The sequence below is a fragment of the Myotis brandtii genome, unplaced genomic scaffold (genome assembly GCF_000412655.1).
Source record: "Myotis brandtii unplaced genomic scaffold, ASM41265v1 scaffold421, whole genome shotgun sequence".
In the NCBI taxonomy this organism is placed as follows: domain Eukaryota; kingdom Metazoa; phylum Chordata; class Mammalia; order Chiroptera; family Vespertilionidae; genus Myotis; species Myotis brandtii.
In genome coordinates, this window is record NW_005366140.1 from 1299853 (window position 1) to 1319663 (window position 19811).

The window sequence follows — 19811 nt, forward strand, 5'->3', positions numbered from 1 at the left end:
CGTAGAAGACCTCGCCTGTGGGAAGGCAGGCGCCGGAAGGAGTGAGCAGAGGTCAGGCGGGCCCAGGGGACCCTACCTGGAGCCCACCCGGGAAGGGGGGCTCGCTCCAAATAAGAGGCCGCTTTAACTTCTTTTTTACAAATATGGCAGTTCGGGCTTCAGAGAGAGGGAGGGGCTCGGTAAGGGGTGGTAGGAAGGAGGAGAGGGGCAGAGGGGCGTAGTGAGGGGGAAAGGCTCGGGGCCTCAGAGACGGAAGAGGCGCAGATCGAGGGAAGGGGCACCGGGAAGGAGAGGGGCTCAGGGAGGGGAGGAAAGCTCAGGGCAGGGGTGGGCCCACGTCTTGGCTGCAGGTTTAAAGGATGAGGATTAGGAGGGATGGGGGTTGGGGAAGGTAACGGGCTCAGGGAAGGGAAGGGTCCTGTCAGCCCCAGACTTACCCCCCAGCTCACGGGCAAAGCAATACACATCATAGAGTTCCTGTGGGTCGCGCCTCCCATAGCTCCTCACCCCTGGAAGGCTGCTACGGTCACCATAGCAACCAGGACGGGACTGGGTGATAGGATACCTGACAAGACAAGGATGTGTGCTCCTGGGGCCCCCAAAAACCATCTTTCCCCAGGGGCTAGCTCTCCATTTCCCCGCCCTGCGCACCCCCTCACCGAACAGTGCGGTCAGAGAGCCACCCCGCATCACAGTTGTCAAAGCCATCCTCAAAGGCAGCCTGCAGGTGCCGTGGGGCTGCAATGGTGGCTGAGCTGAGACGACAGGCCTCTTGGGCCTGGACAAAGGTCAGTGCATAGCGATCCTGGGCTGCCCGGTAGTGAAACACAACACCTGTGAAGGGACATCCAGAATAGGGGGCCGATTTGTTCTGAAATCTTTAAGAACACACCTCCTTCTGCAGAATGCCCTCCCCCTCCCCCTGTTAGTCTGATAATAATAGAACTGCTGCCCCACACTGCCCTTCACTCAGCACCAGATGTGACACTAGGGGCAGTGGTGGGGATGAGACTGATATGCCCCCATTTCACAGATGAGGAAGCTGTTAGCAATGGCCATAAAGCACTAGAATTTGTCAAATATTTACTATGTAAAAAGCATTTATAAGCATTATCTCATTGAAATTAAGGCTCAGAGAGGTTCAGTGACATGGCCATGGTCACACAGCCAGTTTGAGGCAGAGCCAGAATTCATATCCTGGAAGAGCTGACTCCAACAATAGCATTCTTCATGCCCATGGTTAGGCCCAGGAGGTGACAGGAGGTATGAAGAAGAGTAAGAGAGATCCTGCCATTTAGGAATTAAGTACATGCATTGATAGGGGAATCACTGGCAGCAATGGAAGATCTAATGTGGTTATTGCCCAGCCTAGACATGGAGGCTTGGAGGGCTTCCTGGAGGAGGTGACATGTAAGTCAGGACGGGAAGCCCATTATTGAACGGGCTTTCTGTGACTCAAATTCTGATTTAGGGATGAAAGAAATGGTTGAGCCAGATATAGGAATGAAACATTTTGCTCCATCTTATTAAACTGGGAGCTCCTAGAACAGTGATGGCGAACCTATGACACGCGTGTCAGAGGTGACACGCGAACTCATTTTTTTGGTTGATTTTTCTTTGTTAAATGGCATTTAAATATATAAAATAAATATCAAAAATATAAGTCTTTGTTTTACTATGGTTGCAAATATCAAAAAATTTCTATATGTGACACGGCAGCAGAGAGAGTTAAGTTAGGGTTTTTCAGAATGCTGACACGCCGAGCTCAAAAGGTTCGCCATCACTGCCCTAGAAGGTGGCAGCTGCATCTCAGTCATGACAGTGTCCCTAGCACCAGGCTGGCATGTGGGAGGTGCCCAATTAATATTTCTTAGGTGATATTCACTGGGTGACCTTCAGGTTAAGCTCCTCCCCTTCCCGCCTTGACCCTTCCCCTGCCCTCAACTGACCCGTCACCTCCAGGGATACCAGGTTCTGCTCATCCTCGATGCCTCTCACCACCTGGCAGCGGTACAGCCCGGAGTCGCTGGCCCTCAGGGGCCCCAGTAGCAGCGTGCCGTTGGCCCGGTGCTGGGGGTAGGCGGGCAGAGACACACGTCCCTGCCAACCCTTGGCCACTCTAACCACGTTGTTCTTGGCCACCAGGATGGGCAAGTCCTGCCATTGGCCTGATGCAGTGTGCACCTTGGTCCACTTGATCCGAGGGGCTTCTCCAGCTGCACTCGGCCGTGGCCACAGGGTGAAGAAACAGGGCAGGGCCACCAACTCCGCCAGTGCAGCTCGCACAGAACCAGACCCCACCTTCTGCATGCGGAGCCCCTTCTCAGCAGCAGCCGTGGCAACAGCAGCCGTGTCCTGTGTGCCTGGGGTGGGGAAGGGGGAGAGAGGCCTAACTCAGAGGCAAGGACCAGCAGAGACTGTTTCCCTCGCTTTATAGGTAGGGAGACACAGGCCAGAGAGATCTGCACCCCGATCTGTGAGCAGCAGAGGAGGAATGGGGTCAAACCCCTTTGTAATTCTGCCTCCACTCAGAGTCCAGGTCCCTGAGGCCAGCGACTCTGTGTCACTGACTCCCTGTGTGACCTTGGGAAAGTCACTGTGCTTCTCTGAGACACAGTTTCCCCAGAAGTTAAGGGAGAGGTAGCCATTGGAAGAGACATGGTGTAGCAGAGAACCTTCTATGGAACAGGCACTTTATAGATAGCAAGCAGCCCATCTGATTATCATAACTATCTGCAGAGGTAGCCATATGTCATCATCCTCTTTTTTTGGGGGGGGGGTGTGAGGAAACTGAGGCTCAGAGACATTATTGTACTTTCCTATGGCCACAGAGCAATTCAGGAGGCATTTCTAAAGCCTGGGCTTTTGACCACCCCTGGGGAGATGCCAGTGAGATGAACACAGACCTTTATTTCTACTGCCCTGTCCATGACAGACATCACTAATCAATGTGCACACTATTCTCATTCCTTCCTCTTTCCTCCTTCCCCCATTCCCTCTCCCTTCTCTACTCTTTTTCCTTTCTCCCTCCCTTCCTCCCCCTCCTCTCTCTCTCTCTCTCTTTAACTCATCATAGCAAAATGGTGAGAGGCAGGAACCTCCAGCTTTTGCTGGCAATGACTAAAAATAACCTCTCAGGTGTCTTGTTGGCTTTTGACTGTTCAAAGACCTTTTTCATCTATTCTCGTTTTATTCTCCACACTAAGCCAGGGAACCAGCAGGAAAAGACTCTTGAGTTAAAAAGCGCTGCCCCATCTTGTCCAAACCCCAGCCTCTCCCACCACACAGGCCAACTCACCCTGTTCCCCGTCCACCAAGAGCAGTATCTGGAGCACCAGGAGGCCCGAGGCCCAGATAGGCATGGCCCCCATCCTGGACCTGGATCAAGAAAGAGAGGGAGGGAGGGGTGAACACAATCCCCCCAGAGAGTTGGCATGGAAAAACTCATCCCCCCTCTACAGATCTGGAAACTGGGACTCAGACAGGCCAGTGTGTCATTCAAAGTTGCACAGGCAGCAAGCAAGGGCAGAGCCAGAATCCAAACCCAGCACCAGCTGACTTCAGAATCCCAACAGTGATGTCTCATGGTCAGAAGTATGGATGCTGGAGTGAATCAGAACCTGGAGCTGTCTCTGTGTCTGTTCCTTGCTGTGTGACCTTGAGCAAATAATTTAGCTTCTCTGTGTCTCAGTTTCTTCGTACGTCAGATGGGGGAAATCATCAGGTACTTGAAAGGAATAGATGAGTCAATACATTTAAAATGCTTAGAACTGCCTGGCACGAAAGAGTAAATTTCAGCTATTATTATTATTATTATTATTATTATCATCATTAACCTTAACAGAGGCAAGATCAAAATCCCATTTTTCAAGTTGGCCTCCTCATTTAGACTTGGGGGGAGGGGAGCCCCTAAAGGGCAGCAGCCAGTCCCAGTCTGCCTGGGGTCCCCAGTCCTGGCAACAGGCTGGCCTCCAAGCCAGCCTTTAATCTGGGTTTTCTGAAGGACATGATTCTCAGCTTCAATTCCAGGATTTGATTGTCGCCAAGATTCTATTCTTGGTTTCGGGGATTTTTGAGGCCCTGCCAAGTCTCAGCTGGAGGATGGGCCTTGCCCTGCCCAACCCCCCTCCCCTCCCCTCCCCCTCATTTCACACTGCCTGGCAAAGATGCCTCCTAGGTCCACAAAGACTCCCGCATGGGTCTAGCTTTCTACAGGGTAGTGGCCTGTGGGCATAAAGTGGACAATTATTGAGTGTGAACTGTAAGCAAGGCCAATTCCAAGCACTGGGACACAGCAGTGGCCTCCCTGACCTCACATTCTTCCAGAGACTGGAAACCCCGGGAAGGACGCCCCTCTGGACAGACTCGCCAGGGCTCAGGAGGTGGGGGCAGATGGGGAGTTACAGCATCACCTATAAACCCAGCCTTGCACCTCTCTCCAATAAAATAATAACCCTGAAAGGGAAGAGTGGATGGAGTCCAGATGAGGACTGTGGGGGAGAGCTGGCCCCCTCCAGAAGGCCCTTCCCAGCTACCAGAAGCCTCTGATGGGAGGCTGGACCGGGACCTGTCCGTGGTGCTGAACTCATCAATGCCCACTTTGTCTTCTTGCGATGGGGCTCAGAGAGGGCTAGCTGTTTGCTTAGGGCTGCACAGCAAGGGAGAGGCCAGGCATTGGGACCTGTGGCTGGGTATTAGAGGGTGGGGCAGGATTCTGGGATACATTTGTCCCAGGAGGGTCTTAGGAGGGGGCTAGTTCTGAGAATTCTCTCTTTCTCTCTCTCTCTCTCTCACACACACACACACACACACACACACACACACACACACACACTATGGTGAAGAGCTCATACTATATCCAGATGACAGGGCTTCAAGCCCTGCCTTTGTTCTCTGCATGTTACATGACCCTACACAGACTGCTTTATCACTCTGTGCCTCAGTTTCCCCACTTTTAAAATGGGGGTTATGCAGCATGTACCTCAGGTAGTTACTGTGAGGATAGAATGAGCTAAGACATGTGAATTCCTAGAAATGGTGAATTAAAAAACAGTTGTTTTGTGCACAAAGTCTCATGTACATACTCAAATATACAGAGGTGGTCCAACATGGTGACAGACACAGTTTCAGGTGCATTCCCCCCAACACACATGTCCTCCCACACACACTCAGTTCCCTCTACTTGCACCCTCACACACCCACACCATTTCTCTTAAAATATCTCTCCCAGGGCCTTCAGAGGTGAGCATTTACAAAACTGTCTGGGGCTTGTCACCTCATCAATAATACATGAACCTCATGCATATGCAAGTAGGGGTGTGCAGGAGGGGTGGCAGGAGGAAGAGGGGTGTGTGTGTGTGTGTGTGTGTGTGTGTCCATCCCTTCTCACAACCACCTTCTGTCTCAGTAGACACTGAGTGAGGGTGAGTTTGCCAGTGGGCATTTGTGTGTGTTTGTGCCTGGGTGTGCTGTGTCCAGGTGAGGATATCCATGAGGTTTGCCCTGTAGTATGTGGACTTGTGCGCAGGTCCCTAGCAGCTCTGTGCATTGGGTGGAGCATAGAGGACACCCTGTGGTCTCTGGATGTGTGGGTCTGCATGCCCCTCGGAAGGGAGTCAGGGAGTATATGAGTACATAGGTGTGAGCATGGAACGCCTCAGAGGAGAAAAGAAACCAGCTCAATAAATCACCCCAGGCTGCCCCTTCCGGACCGAACTCCCTGCCAGTGTCTCCCCTTTCCAATTCTGCACACAGACCACATCTCGAACCCCCACACCCCGGTCCGCACTGTCAATCACATGGAGAGGAACACTGTTGTACACATGGGACACAAACACAGCCATACACCCCAGACTCAGAGCCCAGGAGAGAGAGAGCCACACACACACACACACATAAAGATTCACAATGACATTAACAAAGAGAGACCATATGGGCACTGACAAGGCAGGCAGACGTCTTCTGCACAAAGACACACACCCACATTCTCAGGCTCCCCACATAAACCCCTTGTTGAGGCCACATCGTTAGACACGGCGCCTCACACACACACATGGCAATGCCAGCCCCTGGCACAGCCCAGGTTGGATAACGGTGGCTTTGGTGACTGATGGGCACACATCATTTTGCCACCTGGTATTGTGGCCCCTGGCACGAGTTTCCTGACAAAGACAATCTGTCACATTAGACTCACAGAGGATCCCAGACCGCCCCCCCTCCCGGGTACATACCCTCTCCTAGCAGGGGGTAGTCACACACAAAGTCCCCACCTCCTAGGGAGTCATCTTACATGTAGGAATGCCCAGAAGTAAGAAAGGCTGCTGGGTTCTGGGGTCCCATGGTCTGCCCACCCTTCTTCCCTGCCCTTCCCCCAAGTCCCCCGCTGGGGCCCAGCGCCAACCCTCTCCTCAGCCTGGCTGTCTCCCATTAATGCTATTGAAAGGAACAAAGCCCTGTGCACAGGGATGGGGGTCGCTGCTGCCCAGGCTGGGGCTGGGGTCCCAGCCCCCTACTTCCTAGCATTTGTGCCTCCAAACCCAACGAGGACTCCACATGCAACTGTATGAACAGATGGAACTGGAGGGTGAGGCAAGGGTCCGTGTCTGGCTGCGAGGACACCGTCAGATATGGAGGTGCTTGAGGCAGCCCCTCATGGAACTGGTGCCCCTCACCGGTCCTGGTGGTCCGTAACTTGTACTTTCGGGGGCTCTGATCCAGTATTCACCTGGGAAACCCAATTTGCTCCCTGGGAGAGGGACAGCACCCCAACTCCAGGTCTGAGGGAACAACAGGGACCACCTTGGGATGGGGCCCCCAGAGCTTTCTCCCTGAGTCAGGATGTGTTGATAGCACATGGGCCAAAAGGATAGGAGACTGCAGGGCACCCCTTCCCCTTGGTCTCAGTGCAGACCCTCCCACCAGGCTAAGACTGATATGGGGCCCCTTCCCGCTGCAGTCCAGCCTGGCACCCTTCATTCATCAGCAAATTGGGAATCCCCACTTAAAATCCTGGGGTGTCTCAGCTCAGACACTGGGCTGCCCTGTCTCAGAGTCCCCACACAGCCTCTCGGTGTCCCCCTCTTCTCTCTAAACTCGGTGTCCCTCCTCTGGCCTTGGTTCCCAGTGTCCCCTCCCCAATTCTGAGACCCACCCCTAACCAGGGCCCTTCCCCACCAAGGGATCAGTTCCGTATTCCCTAGACAACCTTACCCCCCAATCCCAGTTCCTCTGACATTCCCAAGCCCCCTCCCAGTTTGGGTTTCCTCCCCAACCCAGGGCTCCCTTTCTCCCTTCTCCATAGCCCCCTCCCCATTCTGGGGGCGTCTCTCCGATCCCAGGCTCCCTCCCCAATCCCGAGGACCTCTCCCCCAAACTAGCCCATTCCCTGCGACGGACCCCCACCTGGCTCCTAGCTCGGATGCATCCCGGGGCGGCCGCCCGCCCGGCACAAAGGACGCTCAGCTTGGCTCAGACGCGCCAGGTCCAGCCCCTGCGCCCTGCGCTCCGCTCACCCCAGCACAGCCTCAGCGCTTATAAAGGGGCCGCGGGGCTGTTCTGCGCATGCGCCCCTGCCAGCCCGAGGCCTCCGGCTGCGAGAGGGAGGAGCCCCCTCAGACTAAAACTCCCTCCCCATTCCTTCCACTGCTTGCCCCACCCTGGGGAAGACCGCGCTTCACTCCCCCCCAGGAGCCAAGTTCAATGTCTCCAGAAGTTCCAAGGTGGGCATGTCCCATCTTACAGATGGGGAAACTGAGCCCCGGGGACAAAAAGTTACTCCCAAGGTCACGTGGAGGGGAAGGACAAGCTGGGATTCTAACCCTGGCCCGCCTGACTCTCCAGGGCTCACGCTTGAAGCAGTTTTGATTAGTTATTATTTTACTCCATTTAAAGAGCGGAAGCTGAGACTCAGAGAGTAAGCAGATCCCTGGGTTCCACAGCTGATAGAGACACGCAAGGTGGAATCTCAGGTGTGTCGCACCCAGAGCTGCTGTTACCAGCTCCAGCCAGAACGTACCATTCATTCATTCCTTTGTCCAATCAGCAGTTATGGAGCACCTGCTGTGGACCAGGTACTGTTGTCACAGGGGGCATGGGCGTGGGCAGGGAGATACTAATCTCAAAAAGCCTAGATCTACACAGAGGAATATTACTCAGCTATTAAAAGGGATGAAGCTCTGACACATGCTACAATGTGGGTGAACCTTGAAAACATGCTGAGTGAGAGAAGTCAGATACAAAAGATCACATGTTTTATGATCCTGTTTATATGACATGTCCAGAACAGGCAAATCCACAGGGACAGAAAGTGGATTAGTGGTTACCAGGGGGCTGGGGGAGGAGGGATGGGTAGTGACTGCTAATGGGTACGGGGTCTCCTTCTGGGATGATGAAATGTTCTAGAACTAGACAGAGGTGATGGCTGCATAATAATGTGAATATGCTCAATGCCATTGAATTGTACACTTTGAAATGGTAAATTTTATGTTCTATGTATTTTGCCACAATGAAAAAAAAATGGAAATGAAGGGGGACAAAAACTTAAAGAGGTCAGCCCCTTCCCCTACCTTCCTTCCCATGGTCCTAGTCTCTCAGGACTGACAACGGACTGCACTGGACAGAGGGTCTGTGTGTCCACCAAGAGTCCTGCGTCTGTGTTTATGTACGTGTGTTCTCATATCTCTGGGGGTGGGTCTCAGATTGGTGGGGGGACAAACAGATGTTTTCAGCTAAATTACCAAAGTGGTGGTGGGAATGCGTGAAGGGTGAGGGAAGACCCCTGGGAGGCAAGATCGCCCAGGCTTCCTCTTGTGTCAATTCCCCAGGCTGGAGGTGGATGGTCATTTGCTGTCTGACTCCTCATCACAGAGGTCAGGGATCATGCTGATGTGCCCGCAGGTGGCAGGCTTGTGTGACAGAGTGCGGCGGGGGCCTGGGGTCTGGGTGTGGTTGTGTGATCTGCATGGGAGCAGGCAGCTTGGTCTCCACAAGTTCTGCATTCAAACCCCTCTTCACTTGTCCTAACAGAGTGACTCTGGGTCAGCCGTTTCGTTTTTCTATGCCTCAGCTTAGAAAAACTTCCCTGTCTAAAACAGGGATAATTAAGAGTCCTTACTGTACAGGGTTGCCAGGGGAATGAGATGGGAAGTAAATACACAAGATGGCAGCTGCTATCATGCTGCTGCCCACTTTCCAGCTGGGAAAACTGAGGTTCAGGGGGAAGGATTATGGTTGCACAGTATGAGTCAGATGGGAGCCCAGGTCTGTGGCCTCAGAGCCAAACTTACCCCCACTTCTAACTCTCCCACTCCTCCACTCCCTCCCCCTCTGCCCACCTCATGGGCCCCCTGGCTGGTGCCAGGGCTGAGCTTAGAGGGGCTGGCCAGGGGCCCAGGGGTGGGCTGTTGCCGGGGGCTTGAATGAGGCAACCTTGCCTGGGAATCCGCTGGGCTGAAAGAGCTATTCTATTTATAGACCTGCACTGGGATTGAGTGAGCCATCCCCCAGCCCAGAGTGCCTTCTCGGTCCCCCCCAACACTGGGGCCCCAGGCCAAGGGCTGCTGTGAGTGGGTGGAGGGAGCAGAGGAGGAAGCTGGTGGGCCAGAGCAGGCTGGACCCTCCAAAAGATCTGGGTCTCAGGGGTGGACAGTGTCCCCCAAGTGCCTCTCAACATACCCAAGGTGACATACAGACAGGGCACATGAAACCAGATTCACATCTATCCTATACAGTGTCACAAACAACCGAAACACACAATCACATCCCAGACACACAGTGACTGCACAGAGGGCTCATAGACAACCACACCTGACAAGGCCACATATAAGTCACACAGGCCACACACAACCTCCCAGTGCCATACACAAGTCATGCCCGCTGCACAGCCAGACTCACAGCTATGAGTCTGGCCCCATCTAGAGTCCCTTCACACTTAACATTGTATGCGGGTAGTAACAGGTGGCTCTACTACTTACAGTCAACGTAAAACGTATAAATACGTTTCCCGCATACGATGTGTTCAACACCCACTGTGTCCACACACCTCTGTACCTCAGCCTTCCTGGCTGCCACAGACAGCTCACTTTGTCCCATGTTGTTCACACCCAGCCATGTCTATAGCTGTGGGCACACCTGCAGCCAGCCAGCACCCAATCATGATCACCTGGCACCGTGTCACCAACATGGAGACATACAGTCCTCCCAGGGCCACACTCAGCAAAGCCACTCAACCTCACCCTAGTCATGGCTCAGGGTGTTCCCACATGAGCTCAGCTCAGTCCCTTCACACCCAGCCATCCCTCCCACTCCCACCGTTACCCCCTCTTACCCAGACTCCCAGGCTCACATCCTGTCAGAATTGACGAGTTCAGCTGGCACTGAGGGAGCATCTGTCTATTCTGAGCCAGCCCTGCTGGCCCCAGGCAGACCCCAGCGAATAAATCAGACTCAGACCTGTCCCTAGGGTGCTGCTGGCCAGGGACCCCATCACACTCACCCTCAAATCTCTCCAGGCTGGGGCCTTGGGACAGCCATTCAACCTATTCCCCAGGGGGAAACCAAGGCTCAGAGCTATTTAAGGGCCTTTCCCTGCCCTGCTCAAGGATAACAAACTCTTGAGAAGTGCGACCTGTTTTCTGTCAGGGGTGGGGCTGCCTTCCCAGAGAGAGTCCCTGCGGACCCATACTTGCTGTGTGACTTCAACAAATCCCTGACCCCCTCTGGGCCTCCATTTCTTCTCCTGAAAAAATAGAGAACTCAGCCCAGTGAAAGGAACTCCGGAGTCAGACGAGGGTTTGAATCCTGGTTCCCCTGGGTGACCTTAGCCAAATGACTGGGCTTTTCTGTGCCTCCGTTTCCCTCAGTGAAGCAGAGTTGCAGTGCCTGGTTCTTCTAGAGTGCCCTCTGCTCCATCCCTTAGGGGGAGGGGGGAGGGAGTGCCCAGTCTCTCCTCACTGGGGCAAATGAATGGACCAGTTTTGGCTGCCCTGCTGGGAGCTTACAGCTGGTAATTCCTTGGAGAAACAGGAAGCTCTTTCATGCCCAGGCGCCAGTGGGGTGAGGAGGTGGGAAGAGGGTATGAGCTGGCTTCAACCCAGTGGGCAAGATAGCTCCATGCCAAGACCAGGAGTGGTGTGGAGGGCCCTGGGGTAAGCATATCCTTGGCCCCAGTGGCTGTACCCTCAGCTATAAAATGTAGGTGACATGGACTAGCACAGCAGGTTTAATGAGCCAGTGAATGCAGATAAAACGTTGCTTCAAGTTAAATACAGGGTGAGCTCTAGCTGGTTTGGCTCAGTGGATAGAGCTTTGGCCTGTGGACTGAAGGGTCCCAGGTTTGATTCTGGTCAAGGGCATATGCCCGGGTTGCGGGCTCGGTCCCCAGTAGGGGGCATGCAGGAGACAGCTGATCAATGATTCTCTATCATCATTTATGTTTCTCTCTCTCTCTCTCTCTCTCTCTCTCTCTCTCTCTCGTTCCCTCCCTTCCTCTCCTCCTCCCTTCCTTCCTCCTTCCCTTTCTCTCTCTCTTCTCTCTCTCCCCCTTCCTCTCTGAAATCAATAAAAATATATTAAAAATAAATAAATAAATACAGGATGAGTTCTCAACAAAGGTCACTGTTGTCATATGTCATCCTAAAGAGCCTACTAAATTCCCCAGCAGTTCTAGAAATAGAATTTCCTCACCAGTTCACAGGTGAGGAGACAGCTCAGAGGTCCACATGCTTGTCCACAATCACACAGCCAGTTATGAGGGGCCCAGCCAGGATTTGAACTGGACCCTACAAGGTCCATGCTCTGCCTAACTTCCTCTGGGGGAGGTGTTTTTTTGCCACGTCCAACTCCGATCCTGAGACCAGCAGACCCAAGTCTGGATGGCACCAGATCATGACTGAATGGAGGAGATCCTGGCAGGCAGGGCTGATGGGGCAGCCCTTCCACTAGTGTCCCAGTTTCCCAGCCAGCACCCCCTCCTGGGGCAGGCGTGGGCAGACACCAGTAGGATGCCAGGAGGACCATTCCCCCAGCCCTTGAAGAAAGGGGCTGGGCCCCAGACTATTCAGTGGAAGCCAGGAACCACAGCCTCCTGGCAATGGCTGGTCTGTCTCAGAACCCTCCATTCATGCCGATCAGATGGTGTCCTGCCCTTTCTCAAACACCTTCTGTGACTGCTCTGAGCTCAGCAGGATCTGGCTCCACATATTTTATTCAAATTCATGGTCTTTGGTTATACTGTTCTTCCTGCCTGGACCCTACACCTCCCCACCGCAAGCCCCCAGATTTTTCTCACCCTGGTGAATTCCTACCCACCCAATACCCTCTCTCCCAGGAAGCTCTCCTACCCCTGCTATCCCAGCACTATCTCTCTCCCTGGCTCAGCCCTGGCCCTATGGGTGTGTGTGTGTGTGTGTGTGTGTGTGTGTGTAGCTCTGTATTACCCAGATTGGGGGCTCATCAAGTGCAGGGATGGAACTGAGGCCTCTTACAGTCCCTAGCATCATCCAACACAGGGGTGGGCAGTAGGGAGTGGCAGTTGTTTAGTGAATCAGTGAACCAGATCTTTAGCCTGGTATCTGAGGCTTTGTGTAATTTGGTTTGGCAAACTCCTGTTCATCCTTCAAAACCCACTTCACATGCCCCCTCCTACTAAAAGCCTGTCCCAGGCAGCATTTACTGGGAAGACAGACTTGAAGGCCCGGCCTCCTGTGTTTCAGCCAGGACACATGAGGCTGATGAAGACTTCTTGTACCTGCAATATCATGACCTCTTCCTTTGCTTCTGGGAGGCAGTCAGGTACATGGGTTTCCAGGTTGCATTAGCAGTTAGGAGATGGATTTGGCAGACTTCCCCAGATAGAATCACATCATTATAAGAAGTATCTCGATTTCCAAAACCAGTGCTCTATACCTGCGGGCACCAAAGGACAGTGTCCCACATACAGTTGTTTTTATGTGCCCGCCTTAACCCAATCACTGGGCGCGAGCCCTTTAAGAGGCGGGCACTCAGGGGCGGGGCTCAAGTCAAACCCCGCCCCGGGAACGACGGAGCCGGGGCCGAAGCCTCATTGCTTCTGCGCCGCCTCCGCGCGGTTCCGGGGTCCAGATTTTGGTTCTTTTTTTTCCCCAAAGAAACAGAGCCTCGAAGCCGGAGCGACCGCCCCCCAAACCCACAGGACAAACCCCTGGTCTCGAGTCATTGGCAAAATCCCCAATTTTTTCGGCAAGGGGGTGATCGAGGCGACATTTAGGGCTGGGAAGGGTGGGTGGTGCCGGTTCCGGTCCAGTGCTGCAGGCGAGAACGTTCCAGCTCGGAGGCGTGGACTGTCTCGCTGTTGTGGCTGCGCTGGCGCGGGATTCGAACCCGTGCCGAGCCCAACTCTGAACCCTGAGGTCTTGTGGAGCTAAAATGACCCACTCGTTGGTTTGTGCAGACACCGTGAGCAGGTGAGGCCTGAGGGGGGGGGTGGGGGGGGGGGGGGGGGGGGGGGGGGGGGGGGGGGCGGGTAGTGGTCCCTTCCTCAGCTTGGGGTGCAACTCTCTTTGGATAGAGCACGGGGTTTGTGAAGCCGGTGGCGAGGAGGGGCGGACGGTGGGGGCCGGGCCCTCAGGGCTTGGTCCAGCCCCTCTCCTCGCCCTGATTCTGATGCCTCCAGGGTGAGTTCGGTTCTGAATCGCAACACCCGGCAGTTTGGAAAGAAGCACCTGTTCGACCAGGACGAGGAGACGTGCTGGAACTCGGACCAGGTGAGCTCCTGTCACCCCTTGTGTGAACCAGATTCAGGGGTCCAGGGTGCCTTGAGAACTCCAGGGACCACAGTTGGGCTCAGTCCGGTTGGCCAGGAGGGAACATGTGCTGAACCCTGCCCCCACCAATAGAGAGAGAGAGAGAATAGCACTGCTTTGAGCCTGAATGGACTGGGCCTCAGTTTCCCTGTCTGCTTCCAGGGCCCCTCCCAGTGGGTGGTACTAGAGTTTCCCCAGCGCATCCGTGTCTCCCAGCTGCAGATCCAGTTCCAGGGGGGTTTCTCCAGTCGCCGGGGCTGCCTAGAAGGTACTGGGAAGCCCTGGAAGAGGGGGAGAAGGGGTCGGAGGGGACACCCCGGCCTCACAGTCTGCCTCTCTCCCTGCTGCAGGTTCTCAGAGGAGTGAGGCTCTCAATAAGATTGTGGACTTCTACCCTGAAGACAACAACTCCATTCAGATATCCTACCCGGGCCTCTGGGGTGGGGGTGGTCTGTGCCTCTGAAAGCTGCCGGCCATGTGGGACCTCCAGCAACCGGCCTCTAGGCCTGCGTTACTTCATCTGTGAAATGGGCTGATGGTAATCTGTTCTGTGTGAGTCTCAGGGACCTACAGCACGTCTGACCCGGGACTGGGTAGGGGTTGCAGACAGTTAAACGATAAGCCGTTTCCCTTGACTGCTATGCTCACACCTTTCCTGTACCGGCTGCTGAAGTGGACCAGCTGAAGGTAACATTTGAGGACCTCACTGATTTTTTTGGCCGAGTGGTCATCTACCACCTGCGAGTGCTGGGGGAGAAGGTGTGAGGCCACTGGGCAGCCTCCTCCTCCAGGAAACCCTCATGGAAGCACAGCACAGTCCTTCAAGTTCTGCACAGGTTTATTGATTTCTGCTGGGAAGGATCCCTCCCACCATCTGTCCAGGAGCTGCCTTTGAAGCCAGTTCTGGGTTCCCCCAACTCTGGGTCGACCGCTTTGTTCCCTGAGAGTCTGAGTCCCTGTGGGGTGGGTGGCCTTCACTCAGGATCATCGGGCACCAGGTTATTCTGGAAGAGCTTGAGGATGTGGTTCTCGATCACCTGTTGCACTGGAAACAGGACAAGGAAAACGTGGGCCATGAATGGAACTGGGGCTGCAGAGAAACACGCCCACCTGCACCCTGCCTTCCCCGGGGGTTACTACCTTGGGAACTACACCCTTCCCTCTGGGGACGAACAGGGGCCTCCGTGCACTGGGACTTGGATTTCGTACATAGATAAATCCACACCCCTCCCAGGACACAGCTGGGGAGACTGAGCCCCCTGTCCCAGGAACCTCCGTTTCCCCTAAGTTTATAAAAATGTTTTTGGAGGCATTTCAGAGTTATAAAAAGATTCCTTGCAAAACAAAATTGGTGAATTGTTATATGTATGAAAGGACAAGAAGGGCTATGAAGATTGATTTGTCCCAAATGGAAGACTCCTTGGAGAAAGGAGGGGATATTTCCCAAACCATCAATCCCCCCATGACCCCAGGGGTTCTGTTAGGATCACCCCAGTTCATGGGTGGGGAAGCAAATGGAGAAGTGAGGAGTCAAACTGGGGTCTCTACTTATACCCACTTCCTGCCTCAGAGAGAGTGGCCTCCATGGCCCTGTGCACTGTGACCCGGCCCCCTCCCTCTGGGTGTCCTCACCCTGCCAGGCCTCTGCATGAGATGTTCCTCCAGCCTGGACCATCCTCTTTCCCCCTTGGTCCCCAGGAAGCCCACTGTGATGCCCCCATCCATCCTGAGGTGGGGCCAGGGCCTCCTTTGGGCCTCTCAGTGCCTGAGTGTCCTCCATCATGACCTCAGTCACTGACACACATTGACCTCCACCTCCAAATCATAGGGAGCCCCCTGAGAACTAGGCCTAGCACATGCCCAAGCCAGGTACACAGTGGCACTCAATGTTTGCTAACGTGAACACTCTTGTTGCCAGTATCCAGGAGGTATGCCCCTGTACCCTCTCTGGTCACCCCACCTACAGCGCCCTGCACTTCCCCATGTGTCTCAGGCTGACCTTTCCGGTATCCCAGAGCCACAGCGAGATCCATTGGGGTGTAGCCAGAGTCAGCTTCAGTGGTGAGGTCAGCTCCTCGGGCTACAAAGCAGAGCAGGTGCTGCAGGGGAGGACTGGGAGCCCAGAATGGGGCATGGACTCTGGAGATCCAGTGACCCCCAAAGACAAAGCCCCAGGTCTGTTGGTTGCCCATGTGGCCCTGGACAAGAGACTGAGCTCTCCTGAGAATGGGGCCAACAGAACTCCCACCTCCAGGGTCCCTGAGGCCAGACCCCTGTGGTGTCCCACCACCTCCTGCCCCCTGATCAGTCCTTTGGGAAAAGCAGGCAAGATCTGTTCAAGCAGCGCTCTGGCCCCTCCCTGGCCCTCGGGATTCCTGCAGTGCCAGCTAGAGCTCTTGGGCTCCCAGGGTCAGCCTCTACTCCCACTCACCCAGCAAGGCCTCCACGCACTTCACATGGTTCCCTCGCACGGCATAGAGCAGTGGCGTCCCTCCATTCTGTCAGGGGCAGGGGCAACCAGCACTACCTTTACTGGATTCTCACACCACCCAGCACCCTCCAATTTAATGTGGTTCCTTCTTTTTTTTTTTTTTGGTTCCTTCTCTTGTTTGTCACCTGACAGGTCTAGCTCCTCCTTTGGGGCTCAGCTTCGATGTCCCTCTTCCAGGTAGCCCTCCCTGACTGCCCTTGGCTGTGCAGATCGCCAGCTGCCTATGCGACTGCCATCATAGCATTATTCACTACAGCTCAGCTGAGTGTTTCTATATTGGCTCCTCCCTCCCTCCCTTCCCACCAAACCTAGGAGATCTGTGAGGCTTGGGGAGGAGTCTGTCTTGTGTTCTTAGCATCCAGAGCAGGCCTGGTACCCTGCAAGGAGCCCAGGGCCGGCATGTGGTGCCTCACCCAGTCGTAAATGTTGATGTCCACATCACGCTCGAGCAGCAGCCCCACGATGTCTGTGTAGCCACCTGTGCTGGCCAGTGACAGGGCGCTCTCCCGCTCCTTGGCCAGGATGTGGGGGTCGGCACCCTGGGGGGAGCAGAGAGAATGGTGATGGGAGGAGTGGGAGATCCCCTGGAATCCGGTGGTCCCCATGGCAGCCACATCTAAAGACATGGCACTGGCAGGTTCAGCTGAGACTTGGCCGCCCTCAAGTCCCAGGAAGTCCCCAGCTGGGCAGGGACGCACCCACTCAAGCAAGAATCGGACGGTCTCTATCTCTCCGAAGGCTGAGGCCCAGATGAGGGGGGTGAAGCCACGCTCGTCCGGCTTGTTGATGAGGTTGTCGCCTGGCAGGAGGGGGTGGTACCACTGGGCTGCACCCCTGCCCACTCTCCCCAAAGCTGCGGGAGCGGGGATCAGGTGGGCAGCTGGCGTCAGGTGGAGGGACACATGTGGATACACACAAGTGGCCACACTTGTACACAAACATAGACACAGGCACGCATGGACACTCACAGGTCACAACAGCACACATGCACATACCAGCACACGAGGTCAGACAAGCACATGGGTGTAGACACACACCTTTCCTCAGATGCTCCTTCAGCTGGCTCAGCTCTCCCTGGGCTGCAAGCTGGTGGATGGACAGGGCTGGGGCCAGAGAGAGGCAGTGTCCTCACCTGTCCCATCCTTGCTCTGTGCCTCAGTTTAGCTTCTGTCCCAAGTTGCTCCTCTGAGCCCTGCCACCCCATTTCCCGCCCCCCCCCCCCCAAAAGGACAGGGGCCACTCACAGTCCAGGGTGGCTGGCAGGGCCGAGACCTCATTCCCCCGCTGCCGGTTGGTGAGGGTCGTGGAGTGCTTTAGGGAGTTGCCTGGTGGAAGAGAGAGGAAGGGTCCTGGGGCTTCAAGCTAGACCCTGGGGGTTTAGAGCTACCAAAGACACTGCATGACTCTCTCTTCTACTCCACTAATGCTACTGGAGCTGAGCCCTGAGAAGCTGGAAGCTATAGGACCCACTAGCCAATCTGGGGATGTCCCATAGACACCAATGGGTCATCTCCTGAAAACCTGAAGAATTTGGAGATTGTTGCTCATCACAAAAGGCAGCTCTCGGAGTACCCTGAGTGGGGTCCTGGGCCCTGCCTGTCATCAGAGATGTGAAATAAGGTATGGGGCAAGGCCATCCGGTCTCCTGAGAGACTGGCAGCTCTAGGGTCCTGCTGCTGTGTGGAAGTCATGACCTAGGTCCTTCTAGTGATGGAAATGTTCTAGAATTACAGATAGAGGTTGGGGTTATCCATCACTGTGAATGTACTTACTGCCACTAAATTATATGCAATTCTGGTTAAAATGGTAACTTCCATGTTATGTGGATTTTACCATAATAAAAACAAATAAGCAATCCCTTGCTGGGTGGAGCAGGAAGACATGTGTGCCCTAGGCGGTGGGACATAAAACAGAGGCCCCATTTAGGGCCTGACATTCCACAGTCCTTGCATCCCCGAGGCAGTCAGTACCTACCCTGAGGCGAAGAGGCGCCAGCATCTGGTTCAGGATTCCCAGGCTCTGGGGTGCAGGGGAAGAGACTGAGCACCACTGTGTCTGAGCCGTCCTGGGCCTCATCCCTGGGGTCTTCAGGTTCCCCAAATTCTGGGGTGGGAGGCTGCTGGGTCAGGCTGAGGTCCTCTGAAGGCTGGGTGAGCTCCATGGGGGGGGGGGGGGCTAATGGGGGCCCCTAAAGGGGGGAGATGACAAGACTTATGAACAATTCTTATGAAGTTAGGTGCCAGCTGCATAACTGGCCTTGCACAGTGAGGGTGGATAAACTCAGGCTCATCAGGGAAATTAAATCACAGTCCAATTCCTTTTCAGGCCCACTCTCCACCACCACCAGGACACATCCAACAGTCACTGCTTAAAAGTCCTGGCTCTGAGGTCAACTATCTGGGTTGGAATCCTTCCACTTACAGGCTGTGAGAACTTGGGCACATGCCTTACCTACTCTGAACTTGTATCTTCATTAATAACACGGGGAAACGAGGTCTAAAAGAAGTCATATCTGTACATAGCTAAGCAGGGAGCCTGAAACCGGCAGAGCTTCATAAATGTTCGCTGTGGTTATTTTTTTGGAGGGTGGTCCCCGGAATGACGGAGGGATCAACAAAGATGTTAATTGGTTCCATCCCACCCGTCCCTCCAAGCCGATCCAGGAGGTTCACTCACCTTCCACGAACCTTTTCTGTCACCCCTCGCCGCAAGCCCGGATCCCCCAAAACTTGGAGGCCCAATTCACAAACTTTTCCCCTCCAATTGATGTAGCGGGGAGCAAGCTGGAGCCTGGATGGTCAGCGCTCTGGCTTCTTCTGCCGGGACAGAGAGCAACTTGATACTCGACCACTACCCCCACCCGAGGTCCCCCACTGCGCCTGCGCACCCTGCCCCCCAAAAGTGCGGAAGGGCAGGAGCAGTAGGAGCTGCTTCTGGCCCTTTAAGGATCGGAGGGGGCGTGGTTTCCGCTGGAGTCCGAGCAGTGCAATTGCTCCTGTGCCTTCTAGTCCCGCGGGGTCAGAGAAGTGGGCGGGGCCTCAGAGGGCTCGGTGGATCTCATTGCGCCTGTTAGAAGCCAATCGGCTCCAGTTTGGGGCGGGAAGGCGGGGCTTTCTCCCTCGAGGGCAAGGGGGCGGGAGCAGGCGGGGCGTCCAGGATTTAAAGGGGCGACTCCATGGTCGTCCCCGTCCACAACAGTGCTCCCTCTGGGTCGTGGGGGCTCATGAGCATGTGCAGGGATTTGATGGCAGTGAGGTGCAAAGAGGCCGTTACTACGGTCCGCAGTGAGCGGTGTGTAGAGCGCTCCCCAATTCATCCGCCCCTGGAAAAGGGGTTCTTCCCTTCCACGGTGTCCCTCCGGGAGCTGCATGGGGTCCTAGCCCCTCCTCACCTGCCTCCCGGTGTGGCCCCTTCCCCGGTCTCTCACTCACGGCCCCTCTCCGGGTTCGGTAGAGATGGAGGAACGGAGAGGGCAGGCAATGGGTACTGGAATAGTGGCAGGGCCTAGTGCGGTTTCGCAGGGGAAGGTTTAGGGAGCTGTC

General features: G+C 54.9%; 3 protein-coding genes across 9 annotated transcripts in view; 1 reads left to right on the forward strand and 2 right to left on the reverse strand.

Annotated features, from left to right (window-relative positions):
• Window positions 1–7533, reverse strand: part of NCAN (neurocan) — a 25790-nt gene extending 18257 nt beyond the window's left edge. Inside the window, exons 1-5 of the mRNA XM_014545800.1 lie at window positions 7402–7533; window positions 3299–3378; window positions 1950–2363; window positions 660–834; window positions 370–565 (exon numbers count right to left, since the gene is read on the reverse strand). Of these exons, the coding sequence (XP_014401286.1) occupies window positions 370–565; window positions 660–834; window positions 1950–2363; window positions 3299–3371 (858 nt within the window). The 5' untranslated portion in view covers window positions 3372–3378; window positions 7402–7533. The remainder of the gene's footprint in view (window positions 1–369; window positions 566–659; window positions 835–1949; window positions 2364–3298; window positions 3379–7401) is intronic.
• Window positions 7534–13013: 5480 nt separating this feature from the next.
• On the forward strand, window positions 13014–15090 carry NR2C2AP (nuclear receptor 2C2-associated protein). Of its 2 annotated transcripts, none has more exons than XM_014545741.1 (5): window positions 13014–13439; window positions 13649–13739; window positions 13995–14046; window positions 14129–14196; window positions 14427–14565. In XM_014545741.1, the coding sequence occupies exons 1-5, from the start codon at window positions 13402–13404 to the stop codon at window positions 14541–14543; spliced, it is 366 nt and encodes a 121-aa protein (XP_014401227.1). In that variant the 5' UTR covers window positions 13014–13401; the 3' UTR covers window positions 14544–14565. The 2 variants fall into 2 exon arrangements, with proteins under 2 accessions (XP_014401227.1, XP_005873874.1); XM_005873812.2 differs by having other exon boundaries at window positions 13015–13439; window positions 13941–14046; window positions 14427–15090.
• Window positions 14599–19753, reverse strand: RFXANK (regulatory factor X-associated ankyrin-containing protein). 6 transcript variants are annotated; one of them, XM_014545737.1, is made up of 10 exons: window positions 19701–19753; window positions 18946–19085; window positions 18244–18457; window positions 17514–17594; window positions 17265–17372; window positions 16968–17122; window positions 16683–16808; window positions 16210–16276; window positions 15778–15858; window positions 14599–14823 (listed from the first exon to the last, which is right to left on the reverse strand). In XM_014545737.1, exons 3-10 carry the CDS (start codon window positions 18428–18430, stop codon window positions 14753–14755), a joined length of 876 nt encoding a protein of 291 aa, XP_014401223.1. In that variant the 5' UTR covers window positions 18431–18457; window positions 18946–19085; window positions 19701–19753; the 3' UTR covers window positions 14599–14752. The 6 variants fall into 6 exon arrangements, with proteins under 6 accessions (XP_014401223.1, XP_014401222.1, XP_005873875.1 ...); XM_014545736.1 differs by having other exon boundaries at window positions 19661–19748; XM_005873813.2 differs by lacking the exon at window positions 19701–19753 and having other exon boundaries at window positions 16968–17068; window positions 17307–17372; window positions 18946–19654.
• Window positions 19754–19811: the final 58 nt, after the last annotated feature.